Here is a 15000-nt window from a genome sequence, read left to right as displayed (position 1 = left end):
TATTCTTATTTTTCCACCTGTCTCAGCCATGCCCACCTGTCCTAAGTCGCCATTATTGTCTATTCCACGTTTTCTACCTGTCTAAGTCACTGTCACACCTTACCTGTCTCTGTTCTGACCCTCTTACCTGTACCAGCCACGCCCACCTGTCTATTAAGTCGCCATTCCTGTCTATTACACGTCTTTTAACTGTCTCTGTCAGTATCACACCTTACCTGTATCCATTATGTCACTAAAATGCAGAAATAAAAAGTATAAATTGTTTTACTAGAATGTAGGAAAAAATTATTCATTCTCTCAATAAGATGCAGAGAGAGAGAGAGAGAGAGAGGAGAGAGAGAGAGAGAGAGAGAGAGAGAGAGAGAGAGAGAGAGAGAGAGAGAGAGAGAGAGAGAGAGAGAGAGAGAGAGAGAGAGAGAGAGAGAGTATTCATTATAACACTAAAATGCAGAGAAAAAAAAAACTTAAGTATTCATCCTACCAATAAAAAAAACAATAATGCTAATAATAATAATAATAATAATAATAATAATAATAATAACAATAATAATAATAATAAATAAATAATTCCATCAGTAAAAATCAGAGAAAAAGAAAAAAAAACATTAATTCCTTACTCTAACCCTTTTACCTGTCTATTTCATCTTCACCTTTTCCTTTACCTGTCTAAGCCATCACCACACCTTCACCTGCTTCTAATTACAAACACCTGTCCTACACCTGTCCCCTATCTGTCATCACCACGCCAACACCTGTCTCTGCCTCACTCCCACCTGTCCCTGTCAGCACCACGCCCTTACCTGGGTCTCCAATCTCACCTGGCTTATCCTTTCCTGATCCCGCCCCTTCCACACACACCTGTTTTCCTTCCGCCGAGTGTTTGTTGAGTTACCAAGGGAGTGTGTGTGTGTGTGTGTGTGTGTGTGTGTGTGTGTGTGTGTTATGGAAGGGTGTATGACGAGAGGGTGAGTGAAAACATGAGGAATAATAAAGGGTGAAGTGTTTAATTATTGGTCTTGGTGGTCGTTTAGTTAGTTAAGGAGTGAGTCAAGAGATCAAAATATAGTGGTTTATTTATTTATTTTATTTTTTTATTTGTTTGATAGGATATGGCGCGAGCATGAGAGAATATCTTGATAATAACAAGTCTTCACTCATTAACCCAGTTTTCTCTCCATCTTTTGTGTCTCTTGTTATCATTCTCTCTTTCCGCTACAGCTCATCTCTTTCTCTCTTCTATAACTCCCTTTTTCTTCCTTCTTTAACTATTTTTCTTCTTTCTTTATATCTTAACTTCTCTCATCTTTGCATACTCATCAACCTCTATCTTCTGTGTCTTCTCATATCTTTTCCTCTACAACTCATCTCTTTCTCTTCTCTATAATTCCTCTTCTTTTCTTTCTTTAAACTATTTTTTCTTCTATCTTAATACCTAAACCTCTCTCATCTTGTAACTCACCAAACTCTTTATCTTCTACGTCCTCTACACTCTATTCCCTCTAATTCATCCTTCCTTCCCTCTGTAATTCATCCTTTCTACCTTCTGCACATTTTAATCATCTCTCTTCACTTAGTAACTAAATATTCTCCCATCTTCTGTGTTATCACCTTTTCCTCCCTAACACATCCTCCCTTCCCTCTGTAACTCATCCTGTCTACCTTCTGCATCTCTTAATAACCTCTCTTCATTCATTCACTCAAGGGGGAGGCACGAGTGACGAATAACAGCCAAGAGGAAGAAAATATGGAACGGCGTGAAGGTTGAAGAGAGAATCTACAAAGTGAAGAAGATTGAGGAGAGCTTCTGTGTTTCTCTTCCTTGTTTTGACCACTTCTCTCTCTCTCTCTCTCTCTCTCTCTCTCTCTCTCTCTCTCTCTCTCTCTCTCTCTCTCTCTCTCTCTCTCTCTCCCACAGCGTCTAAGTATAGTTCCCGTATTTACTGACGAGGGAGGAAGAGAGGGAGGGAGGGAGGGAGGGAGGAAGGAAGAGGTGTGTGTGTGTGTGTGAGTGTGTGTGTAGCTTCCTCACAGTCAAGCGGCGCCGCCATCACCACCACCACCGCAAAATACCAAACTTTCTAACCGGTAATCTTGTTTTTTTCTCTTTCTCTTTCTCTCTCTTCCTACCGCCCTCTCTCTCTCTCTCTCTCTGTCGCTCTCTTCTATGCACTCTTAGCGGAAATGTTTCTCAGCCACGTCAAATGATCACCACAAATTGCCTCTCCGTTGAAGACCTAAGGACCATTGCCAAGACCAAAAGGTAAACGTCGATAAATGTGCAGGAATGTTAAGGCTGCTTTCCTGTTTCCTCTACTACGGGGGCTCTGTGTTGTGCGGTGGTGCGTTGCGTTGTGTTGTGTTGTGCTGTGCTGTGGTGTGTTTGTGTTGTCTTCTGTCTTGTTGTTGTTGTTGTTTTGTGTTGTGTTATGGTCTACTGTGTTTTGTTTTTTGGTTCTGCGTTGTGTTGTGTTGTTGTGTTGCGATGTGTTGTGTTGTTTCGTTTTGTGTTGTAATTAAGCCTCATTTCCTTTTAGTCTTTGTTCGTTATGTGTTGTTTTGATTCACCTTATTTTTGTATTTTCTGTTATTTATCTTTTAGCTTAATTTCAATTTGTTTTGGTTTGAATTTTATCCCACTTTGTTTTTTTTTAGTTCTATTTATTCTTTTTTTATTTCCTTAGAATGTTATTTCTGTAATTTCTAATCCTTGCCTAATTATCTCCTTCCTACCTTTATTTTTCTTCTATTGCTTGTCTTTAGCCTCTTGTGTCTGTCGTATCTTGTCGCCATTAACTTAATCGTTCGTGTCTTGTACCAACCACACACATCAACACACATCATCTCTCTTGCAAGCGTTATCACAAAATTTCTAATCCTTGCCTACTCCTCTCGTTCCTACTTCTATATCTCTCCCATACTTTCTCTTTAGCCTCTTTTATATACCGTATTTTGTCGCTATTAACTTCCACTTCTTGTCTCCCTCCACAATCCACACAGTGTCTTCTAAAACCGTTGCATCTGTAATCTTTATTCCTTGCCTAATCTCCTTCCTATTTCTATTTATTTTCATACTTTATCTTTAGGCTCTTTTGTATGCCGTATTTTGTCACTGTTAACTTCAATCTCTCGTATCCTCCACCATCCACACACAGCGTCTCTCCTTCAAGCGTTTCGAAACTTCACTTCCTCCTCTACGTATTAATTCTATTTATCAACTGTAGTGTCTTTAGCCTCTCTAGTGTGTCGTATTTTGTCGCTGTTAACTTCAATACCCCGTGTTCTCCTCCACCTCAATACACAGCGTCTCTCCTACAAGCTTTGCACCTGTAATTTCGAACCCTCCCTTCCTCTACGCATTACTTTCATTTCTCTTCGATGGTTTGTTTCTATTCTCTATTGCATGTATCTTGTCGCTGTTAACTTTTATTACTCATATCTTCCTCCACCAGCCACACACACATCAATACACAGCGTCTCTCCTACAAGCGATGTGCGGCGGGGCGGTCAAGACAGTGTGGTCCAGGAGTCCAGGCGGTGGTGAGAGCAGCGGAGGCTTGGACCAACGGGTGGTATGCTAACACCTGGCTGGCATTTTGATAACCCACACCCCGCCACCCGCTGCCTCCCTCTCTCTCACCTGTACCTTAGGCCACTCTTCACCTGCTCTCCTGCTCACGTATCCACTGTGTCCTCTTATGCTATCCGCCTTGATAATAAACGCATTTTCTCTACTTTATTCCTGTCCTTAATTAACACTTTTTTTTTTTTTGGTGTATTCCTTTTTTCTATCTTACCCTGTCCCTCTTAATAGTCTTATTCTTCTGTGATTCATTCCTTTCTATCTTATTTTCTTTACTATTGTTTGTTTTTTTCATCTGTATCTTCTACCTACTTCTCTGTTTCTTATCTTACTCTTCTCTCTACTTCCTTGTTTGTTTCCTCTCTACTTATTCCCTCGTAATCTTGCCAAATCTTGCACTTATCTGCCTATTTCATTCTCTTTCATACTATAGTCTTCCCTCTTTCTAGTGTACTGTATTCTCTCTCTCTCTCTCTCTCTCTCTCTCTCTCTCTCTCTCTCTCTCTCTCTCTCTCTCTCTCTCTCTCTCTCTCTCTCTCTCTCTCTCTAATACCCAGCTACTATGCCTCTCTCTTTCTCTACTCGTATCTCCTCCCCATTGGCTATCACTCCCTCCCTCTTCCTCCTCCTCCTCTTCATCCTGCCAACTTTCCCTTCACCGTACCAGGATACCCCGCAGGCCTTCCCTCCATACCTCCCCTTTTGGATCTTACTCCTCCACCCATATTTTAGTCACGTCCTTACACACTTCCTATTTTTCATTCGATTATTTTTATTTTTTAGTCTTTTTTTTTTTCCGTTCAAGTTTTCAGTGAGTTGTTTTGCTGGTGTTGTTGTCTATGATATTGTGGGTGAGATATTTATAAAAGCTTAGCACAAAAATAATGTCCAGTAAGTTATGGATATTGAAGTTATTGCTGTTATTATTATTATTATTATTATTATTATTATTATTATTATTATTATTATTATTATTATTATTATTATTATTTCGTGTATTTCAGAGATGAGGTATATTTTTGGTCCGTCCGTCCGTCCGTGTGTGTGTGTGTGTGTGTGTGTGTGTGTGTGTGTGTGTGTGTGTGTGTGTGCTCTCCGGCCTACTTTATCTATTGCAGTCATGAGTGAGGAATACGAGTACATATAAGAAAGAGTTTCTCTCTCTCTCTCTCTCTCTCTCTCTCTCTCTCTCTCTCACACACACACACACACACTGTTTGGTTCACATGCAGTGACACAGAAATATCATGCTATCTATTGTAGTCATGAGTGAGGAGTACATATAAGAAAGAGTCGCACACACACACACACACACACACACACACACACACACACACACACACACACACACACACACACACACACACACGTTTGGTTCACATGCAGTGACACAGAAACATCATGCTTGTTGTAACTCTCTCTCTCTCTCTCTCTCTCTCTCTCTCTCTCTCTCTCTCTCTCTCTCTCTCTCTCTCTCTCTCTCTCTCTCTCTCTCTCCCCACCCACCAACACACAAACAAACCAAACAAACGGAGAGAGAGAGAGAGAGAGAGAGAGAGAGAGAGAGAGAGAGAGAGAGAGAGAGAGAGAGAGAGAGAGAGAGAGAGAGAGAGAGGCCCCACCCGACCCCCTTGACTCACTAACAGCTTGAGGCACCTCCTGTAAGAGTCTCGGGTGTGTCTCGTCGCCTCCTGACGCAAAAGGAGGAAGGAAAAGCCGAGGACGGAATGTTGAGGCGAGGGAGGACGTGTAGTGAACATCAAGTCAACGTGTCATCATTACTGAAAATAGTTTGTATGTCAGAGTGGAAAAATGTTCTTGATGTAAGTTTAAATAAAGTTAAGAGTTAAAAATACCGGATTGCTTGATTAGTTAATTTTTGTATGTTTTTCCTCTCTTTCTTCTATTAGTGCTATTGTTTTTTTTATTAATTATATGTTATTTTTATTGTATTATCTTGTAGGGATTAGAATTTTTCGTCTTCTTTTCCTGTGCTTTCTTTTTATTAGTGGTATTATTTTTTTTATTCATTATTAGTCATTGTTATTTTATTACTTTCATCTTTATCTACTTTTCTCCATTAATATTCAGTCTTATTGGTAATTATTTATTCAGATAGTATTATCTTACATTTTTTTCCTTTCGTTTTTTTTTTTTTTTCATTAGTATTATTCAACCTTTTATTCAGTATCATTAATGGAGTTTTCGTTCATCTTCCTTTCTCCTGTTTCGTCTTCTACGTTCATGTCTGCTGTACGTGTTTATTTCTTCCCCTTCCGTCGTTCCTTTTCTGTAGATCAGGTTTAGAAAGCTTTTCCGTGAGTACTGAAGCGAGGACCACCACCACCACCACCACCACCACGTTCCTCCACTCACCACTAACTTGTTGCTATTCGCCTTCTAGACTCACCAATGCGGGACAAAACCTAGAAACCTATCGCAAAATTATTAATATTCAACCAAAAACGGGTCACGGATGAAGAGAATAACGTTATCTTTTATTTTCAAGACCTTATGTAAAGTCTATATTCGTTCATAGCCTCTCTTGACCTACTACACTCGCCAATGTAAACAGAACCCACAAAACTACCTCAAAATAATTAACATTCCACAGAAACCGGGTCACGCATGAAGAGAATAATTGCATCTTCTATTCTCAAGATTCTTGCGTCTTCCATAGCCTCCTACAAGTCGTCTAGACTCACCTGGGCGGAACACGATAAACAAGACTACCTAAAAATTACTAACATTCCACAAACAACGGGTCACGGATGAAGGGAATAACGTTATCTTGCATTCTCGAGACTTTAAGAGTTCCCTAGACTCACCGCCAGTAAACAGAACCCACAAAAATAATCACGAAATGCCTAACATACCACAGGTCCACAGAAAGCGAGTGACGGAAGAAGAGAATAACTTTATCTTCCATTTTCAAGACTTCAAGATTTTCTTTCTACTGTTCCATAGACTGCTACAGCCACAAAGGTCCCTTCTTATATCCTTAAGGGACGTTTCAGTGACCCTTAAATCTCAGTCGCCAAGGAATGAAGAGAATAAGCTTGTCTCCTATTTTTATGACCTATAGAACTCCCTCTACTATCTCCTCCTAAACTTTCCCCGTGAGCCTCCTGCACTTACATTTTAGGCTTCTTTTTGTGTTCTAGACTTCTTTTCTTTTTTTAGCATTATAACCTCATAAAGTTTCCTCTTGACTCTCCTGCAGCTACAGCCTAACCTTCTTTCAGTGTCCCAATTTTCTAAAGCACGGGACCGGTTCGGAACCTTACAGCTCCCTCAATTATCCTGAGCTTCTTACTGTTATATCCTAAAATTCTTTCCGTTTGAACCTCCTATGCTAACCTTCCATCAGAGAAAAAAAAACACGATTCTTTTCTTTTTTACTTCCTAGATCACTAAACTTCCATTTCCCTCGAGTATCCTACAGCTCCATTCTAACTTTTCATCAGTACCCATAGCATATTAAACACAGGATTCCTTTCTTTCTAACTTTCTAGACCCCTAAACTTTCCCATAAGCCAGCTACATCACAAGGTTCCTTCCCTTGAATCTCCTACAGCCCAATTTTAACTTTTCTTCAATGTCCCTCAACTTTCAACAGCAGGGGACTCTTTTCCCCTAAATCTCAAGAGTTTTCACAGCCACGCCCTAACCTTCCCTCAGTGACCCCAACTTTCTAAAACATAGGATTCCTTTCTTTTTAACTTCCTAGGCCCCTAAATTGTTCCTTTGAATCTTATAGTCACATCTTAACCTTTCTTCAATATATCCAATTTCTTAATACGTATGATTCCTGTATTTTTAAATTCATACAATCTTTCATACTATCCTTCAGCTTCCTACAACACAGGACCACTTTCTTTTAACCTCCTGGATCACTAAACCGCCCCCTAGAATTTCCTATAGTCCCATTTTAACCTTTCATTATCCCCAACTTTTTGAACCACAGGATTCCTTTCTTTCTAACACTATACCTTCCCTTAAATCCCCTTCAGCCACATCCTAAGGCTCCTTCATTGTCACGCGACTTCCTAAAATACAAGAGCCCTTTCTTCTTCCACAGTCTTCATATACTACCCAACCAAAACATTTCTATTTGTTCGGCAATTACTAACACGGGGAGCGTTTTTGGTTGGATAGCTTAAGAAAATACTGGAACTGGCCCCTCGCCTTCCTGAAGATACCTTACAAGTCCAGAAGTGACTGGAACTCGATTATGGCTGAAGTGGTTTTGTTGTTAAGCTAGCAAACGAAAAAAAGAGTGACTATGGAACTCGATTACGGCTGAAGTGGTTTTGTTGGTAAGCCAGTAAATGAAAAAGTGTGACTGGAATTGACCCTAACTTCCTAAACCTCCGAACTGTCTTAAATCGCCTACCTTAAGCCATATCGTTAGCTTCCCTAGGTGTTCCAATGTTCCAGTATTACTTCATACGCCAGTAAACAGTCCCTTCATCCTCCTCCAGCCACATCCTAACCTTCCCTCAGCGTCATCATCCCCCCAAACACCCCAAACAGCACCCCGCCAGCAGAGTTCAGCGGCCCCAGCCAGGCAGAGGCAAGGTAAGGGTTGGGTAGTAATGCTTTCACTCACCCTAGAATCCAACCTGCCCAGCCAGTCCCCCGCAGCCAGCCAGCCAGCCAGCCACCACCACCAGCCAGCCACCACCAGCTTTCTCTCTCATTGCATCTCCTGCTCTCTCTCTCTCTCTCTCTCTCTCTCTCTCTCTCTCTCTCTCTCTCTCTCTCTCTCTCTCTCTCTCTCTTGCAGGTTCTCTCTTTGGGTCTCTTTCTCTTTCGGTGTCTGTTTCTCTCTTTTTATTTATCTTTTTTCTTTTTGTTATGTTTTGTTTATATCTCTGTTTGTCTCAGTTTGTCTTTAAATATTGTGATTAATTATTTAAATTTAAGATCTCTCTCTCTCTCTCTCTCTCTCTCTCTCTCTCTCTCTCTCTCTCTCTCTCTCTCTCTCTCTCTCTCTCTCTCTCTCTCTCTCTCTCTCTCTCTCTCTCTCTCTCTCTCTCTCTCTCTCTCTAGGACTCAGGCATTGAAAACTTTATTACTTCTACAAGTGGGTCATGATGGGCTTGTTCGCCCCAAGGGACACGGACACACACACACACACACACACACACACACACACACACACACACACACACACAGTATACACGTTTCCAAATTCCATGTGTGTGTGTGTGTGTGTGTGTGTGTGTGTGTGTGTGTGTGTGTGTGTGTGTGTGTGTGTGTGTGTGTGTGTGTGTGATCTCTTCCACTGACATTTAGAGATTAGTATTTCTTTCCATATTTTTTTCACCTTTTTTCTTACATCTAAACACCTTTCTCTTGACGCTTGACGCAAATTCTCTCTCTCTCTCTCTCTCTCTCTCTCTCTCTCTCTCTCTCTCTCTCTCTCTCTCTCTCTCTCTCTCTCTCTCCTCTGAAGTATTACGATAACCAATACCTACATTCTCTTCCGCCTAGTTTCCCTCCTTCCCTCTCCCCGGCATCTCTCTCTCTCTCTCTCTCTCTCTCTCTCTCTCTCTCTCTCTCTCTCTCTCTCTCTCTCTCTATAATTTCCATCCCCTTTTCTCTCCCTTCAGCATCCCTCTCTCTCTCTCTCTCTCTCTCTCACTCTCCTTATATCTCTCTTTTTTCCTCCCTCCTTTCCTCCAGCATCAAACTTCCTCCACTATCTCCACTCTCCCTCCTCCAGCATTCCTCTCCCTCTCTTTCTCTCCCTGCAGCATCTTCCCCCTCTCTCTCCAGCATCCCACTCCCTCTCCCTCTCCCTCCCGTCACACTCACCTCACCATCTGCGCTGCGGTTGAAGGAAAGTGACCAGTGTTTATGAGTCAATTTCTTAAGCTGTCTTTAAAAGTGGCAACCGCGAAGTTACTCATTGTTTTTCCTTCCCCTTCTTTCCTCTTGTCTTGTTTTGTTTCCTTTTGGCTCCTGTTTTGTTTAGTTTTATTGCTTCGTTTTGTCTCGCTTTTTTTTTTTTTCCTCTCTTCTTCTCTCGTTTCGTTTTTCGTTTCCTCTCGTTTCGTCTTTCGTTTTTTCTCGTCTTCTCTTGTCTTCTCTCTCTCTTTCTCTCTCTCTCTCTCTCTGCTCACGACTCACCATTCTTCTCTTTCCTCTATTTCTCCAATTTCCCTTTTCTTCTTTCTATTTACGTGATTTTTTTTCTTTATTTTGCCTTGAGTTCTGGTTTTGTCTTTTTCTTGTCTTTCTTTCTCAATATTTATTTGTTTCTTCGTTAGATTTTGTAGGAATATTCCATAGGGTTTAAGTAGTATTTTCTTGTATATATATATATATTATATATATATATATATATATATATATATATATATATATATATATATATATATATATATATATATATATATATATATATATATATATAAATAACAACAACGACAACAACAACAACAACAACAACAACAACAACAACAACAACAACAACCAACCAAAACAACAAACAACTAACCAGCCAACCAACCAAACAAACAACTAAAACAAACAACACAAACAAAATAAACCCTTCGAATTTGCTCTTCAACTCTCTCTTAAGAAAAAAATAAAAGAAAACGGGGAAAAAATAAAAGAAAACGGGGAAAAAAAACCGCAAACCTAACAAAAAAATCTAGAACGACAAAAACATCACATCTTAACAAAATCAAAACAACAACCTATTTTTCTGCTTCCCTTCCCCCCCCTCTCTCTCTCTCTCTCTCTCTCTCTCTCTCTCTCTCTCTCTCTCTCTCTCTCTCTCTCTCTCTCTCTCTCTCTCTCTCACCAATCACAAGAACACTACACAGTAATTTCCTACAACAATAACAGTAATAAACTTCTACTCTTGTTATCCTCCTCTCCTCTTCCCTATCTCTCCATCCGTCTTCTCGTCTCTTCTCTTCTCTTCTCTTCCCCACGTCTATTTTTCTCCCTTCTCTTCCTTTTTCCTTATTCTTCTTCGTCTTGATCCTGCTTCCTTTTCCTCGATGTTCTTTCTCTCTCCTTCTCTTTCCTTCACATTTTCTTTCCTCTCCTTCTCTTATTAACCTTCATTCTTCTTTCCCACTCGTATTCTTTTTTTCATCTCTTTTCCTCGTCTATCCTTAGCGCAATTTCCGTCAATCCCTTCATTCCTTCTTTCTTTCCTTCTTTTTCATCCTCCTCCTCTTCTTAACCTTCCTTTTTCTTTCCCACTCTTATTCCCTATTTCTTTTTCTTCTCTCCCCCTCCTTGGCTTCGTCTTTTTTTTTTTGCGCAATTTCATCTTTCTTCCTTCCTTCCTCCCCCTTTTCCTCCCTCTCTTAACTTTCTTCCTTCCTTATTATTCGTATCTATTCCCCATTTCTTTATTCTTCTTTCCTCTTCCTCGTCTTCCCTTCGTGCAATTTCCATCAATCTTGCTTCCTTCCTTCCTTCCTTCCTTCCTTCTTTCCTTCCTTCCTTCTTTCCTTCCTCCTCCTCCTCCTCTTCTTCCATCACCGCCAGCCTAAGTCCTACAATTTGTGTCTTGTTTGGGTCAATTTCGGTACATTTCAAATTCCGCGCCGGACGATGAACGGAGCTACGCGGGAAAAAAAAATAAAAGAGCATCGGGGTCGCTAACGGAACGCCTGCTAAGTACTGTTGGTTGTGTTGTTTATAGTTTGATTTGATTTTATTTGTTCATTTTGTTTTTGTTAGTTTATTTATTTATTTGTTTACTTGTTTATCTATTTGTTTGTTTATTTTTGCTTATTTTTCTTCTTCCTCTTGCAGTTTCGCTTTTCTTGCTTTATTTATTTTATTTTATTTTTCATTTTTTGTACGTAGTTATTTTTCAGTTTTCGTTTCTTTTTTCTTTATTTTCTATTTTTTTCAATTTTCTTTTAATTCGCATAGTCTATTGAACTTATATTTATCTCTATTTCATTCATCTCTCTCTCTCTCTCTCTTCTTCACTCAACACTACGTCTACACCCATTCATTCCATCACCACCACCACCACCACCACCAGCTCACTCGTGCACCTGCCTTCCTTCAACCCTCCCCAAGCCCTCACCTAGCCCTCCCCCATCCCCCTGCCCCTCCCCCCCCTCAGGCCACGGAAGCCTCCCCTCCGGCGTGAAGGAAATACAGGATGTCGCGTGGTTCTCTCCCTTGTTCTCTTTCCTCCACTGGTTCTCTGTCTGGTTCTCTCTGCCAGGTTCTCTCTCCATAACTCGGAATGATTCAGGAGAGAAGTATATCAGTGTATGTCTGTAACTGCTAAACTGCGGGATCCTATTTCAACTCTCTTCTGTTTTTCTATCTATTCTCCTTCACCTGATTTCAATGTCTTTTTTTTTTTTTCTACTCCTTCTTCTTCTCTATTCTCCTCGACCCTAATTTAACTTTTTACTTATTCTGTTTGAGGCGATTTCAACTTTTCTATGTATTCTAATCAACCCATTTTAAATTATATCTATTTTCCTCGACCTGATTCAAATGTTTTTTTTTTTTTTCATATCAAATCTGCTCGCTCCGGTTTCAATTCCTCCATTTTCTATCTACTCTACTCGACCTAATTTAAACTTTCCTGTCTTTTCTTCTCGACCCAATTTCAACCTCCTATCTATCTTACCTTCCGCCTCAGAGCAACACTTAGGCAGGACTCTAATGCACACTAAAATGAAAGTACCATGAAGCAGACGAGGGAAGAACGTGTGACTGTCTCCATTCACTTCGTTAAGAAATTAGAAAAGTTGATGAGCAATTACAAACAAGGAAATGAAATCAATAATATGTTTTTCCTTTCCTCTTCGTCTCCCTCCTCCTCCTCTTCCTCCTCCTCCTCCTCCTCCTCCTCCTATTAGTTCCCCTTCACTATCACTTCCATCTCTTCTCTCTTAACCACACCCATCACCACCACCGCCACCACCACACCCTCACTTCTCTCCCTCATTCCTCTCTACTCAACCACATCACCACCACCACCACCACCACCACCACCACCTCAGCCCTACAATTCCTCCTATCATTATTTCCTCCCCTTCTTCCTCCCTTTATCATTTTCTACCATCATTCCCTTCCCTCCTCTTATTATAACCTCCCTGTCTCTCCTTCCCTCCTATCTCCTTTCTTTCCTTTCCCTTCTCTCTCCTTTCCTCCTGTCTCTTCTTCCCTTCATTTCCATTTTCTCTCTCCCTCCTTCCTCTTCTTTCTCTACCCTTTCCCTTCTTTCCCTCTCCTTTCCTCTTACCTCCATTTTTCTTATCTACCCTCCTTACCTTTCTTCTCCCTCCCTCAATCCTTATCTTTGCCTCCTTCCTCCTTCCTTTCTTCTTCTCTATCCTTTCCTTTTCTTATCTCCTTTCCATCTACTCTGCTTTCCTCCCTCATTCCCTTCTTCCAATTTACTCCTCTTACCTTCCTCACTCCCTCCTTTCCTTTTCTTTCCTCCTCCCTCCCTCCTTCCCTCCATCATCACATTTCTACCGTAGTACCACGAAGAGAGATAATCACCAGCTGTCAGTGTTCCTGTCTCGCGTAAGAGGAGAGATTTAAGAGAGATTACAGTAAGCCACTTAGTTACCTCATATTTGGCAAGTTAGGGTTACGGGAAGAGGTAGAGAGAAGTGTTATGAAGTATGGTTTTCGTTAGGTTTTTCTACTGTGTGTGTGTGTGTGTGTGTTAGTGGTGGTGCTGGTGAGTGTGTGTGTGAGTGAGTGGGTGAGTAAAGGAGTGAATGGAATTATGAATGTGTATGGGGGCTGAATGGGTGTGTGAGTGAATGAGTGAGAGAGTAAATGTATCTTAATAGCATATTCCTTTTGAATATATGAGTGAGTACGTGAGGGGATAAAATTGCATGAATGAATGAATGAAGCTATGAATGTGTATAGGAGTGACTGAATGTGTAAGAGTAAATAATCCTTCAAATATTCCCTTCCCAATCCACTTCTCTGTCAATACTTCCCCACCACACCACAGCACCACGATCCTCTCCCTTCATGTAGGAGTGAATGAGTGTGTAAGAGACTGAACGAGAGTACGTAAACCTTAAAATATCACCTTTCAATCCATTTTTACCTTCCAGAACCATACTTCCTCACTGCATCACCACACCACCACCACCACCACCACCACCACTACCATCACCATCACTCTCTCACCTGGAAGCGTAGGGTGGAAGGGTTGAGGTCGCTATCCAAGGGCTCCACCAGCTGCAGGCGGCTTCCATTGAGGGCGAAATGCTTGCTGCCCTCCTCGTCCAGTGACAACTCCACCTCCGTCTGCGGGTCGCCCTCCAGTGGCAGATCAGGAGGTGTTGTCAGCTGGTCCACTTCTGCAGGAGGGAGAGAAATAGAGGTGGAGGGGTGAGTGTTGTATGGGAGTAAAGGAAAATAGGTGTAGTTTCGGAGTATTGTGAAAAAATTAAGATGAATAGGTAGTGTGTAGTGTCTGAATGTGAAGAAAACTGTAAAAGAATGAAGAAAGGTATTGATATATTAACCCTTTGACTGCCACCTGGTACACCTTTACCTAAATTACCAGTCACCCTGAGACATCTTTACTTGTTCTACAGTCACTTCCAATCTTTGAACAAGGAAGAAATTGCAAAATGTATTATTTTTCATCGGTAACTTTCTTGTAGATGCTTATAAAGATTTCACGCATTGCTTCTGGTGCTGCTAATTCCTTCGTGTCGCAGTGAAAGGGTTAAGGAAAGAATAAAGAAAATAGGTAAATAATGCATAGGTGAAAGAAAATGATCGTGGTACTGAAATATTGTGGAAAAAATCAAAGTGGAGTGAAGGAGGAAGGAAAGCTGTGAAAATATATATTGATTATTGTTTTCTTTACATTTCTTTACATTTCGTGAAAAGGAAAGAGAAGATACACATCCTCCTTTTTTTTTTCCCCACCACTACCACCACCACCACCACCACCACCATCACGACCTCCTCCTCCTGCTCCTCCTCCTCCTCCTCCTTCTTGTTGTGGCTTAAACTGTTTCGTTATTAAAGTGTTGTGTAATTCTCTCTCTCTCTCTCTCTCTCTCTCTCTCTCTCTCTCTCTCTCTCTCTCTCTCTCTCTCTCTCTCTCTCTCTCTCTCGGGGTGACGCGCGACCAACTATTATGAACTAAATAACAACAACAAAAATGAAAAAAATAAGAAGACAAAAGAAAAGGCAAAGGTATTGAGGCCACGGAGATAATACGAAACAGGAGCATGAAAAGAAGAGGAGCAAGTTTTTTACGAGTTATCCGGCGTTCCATCTCCGCTTAGAGGACGCCGCGGATAAAAACAAGGAAGAAAAGGTAAAAAAAATAGAGGTTCAGCTTGTCAAATTAGTGGTATCTGATCCTCCTTCTGATTCTCTTTCTGAACACCACTGGTTCAGAAGATGGGTTTTAAATCTCTCTC

The 15000-nt window shown here is 40.9% G+C and overlaps 1 protein-coding gene across 1 annotated transcript in view; it reads right to left on the bottom strand.

The window, feature by feature from the left end:
- The window catches only part of LOC135112186 (cadherin-99C-like), an 81293-nt gene that overhangs the window by 34747 nt on the left and 31546 nt on the right, over window positions 1-15000 (bottom strand). Inside the window, 1 exon segment of the mRNA XM_064026291.1 lies at window positions 13745-13917. Coding sequence (XP_063882361.1) covers window positions 13745-13917 — 173 coding nt within the window.

This window comes from Scylla paramamosain, chromosome 23 (genome assembly GCF_035594125.1).
Source record: "Scylla paramamosain isolate STU-SP2022 chromosome 23, ASM3559412v1, whole genome shotgun sequence".
In the NCBI taxonomy this organism is placed as follows: Eukaryota; Metazoa; Arthropoda; class Malacostraca; order Decapoda; family Portunidae; genus Scylla; species Scylla paramamosain.
Note: the sequence above shows the minus strand (reverse complement) of the source record. Positions and strands in the feature narration are given on the sequence as shown.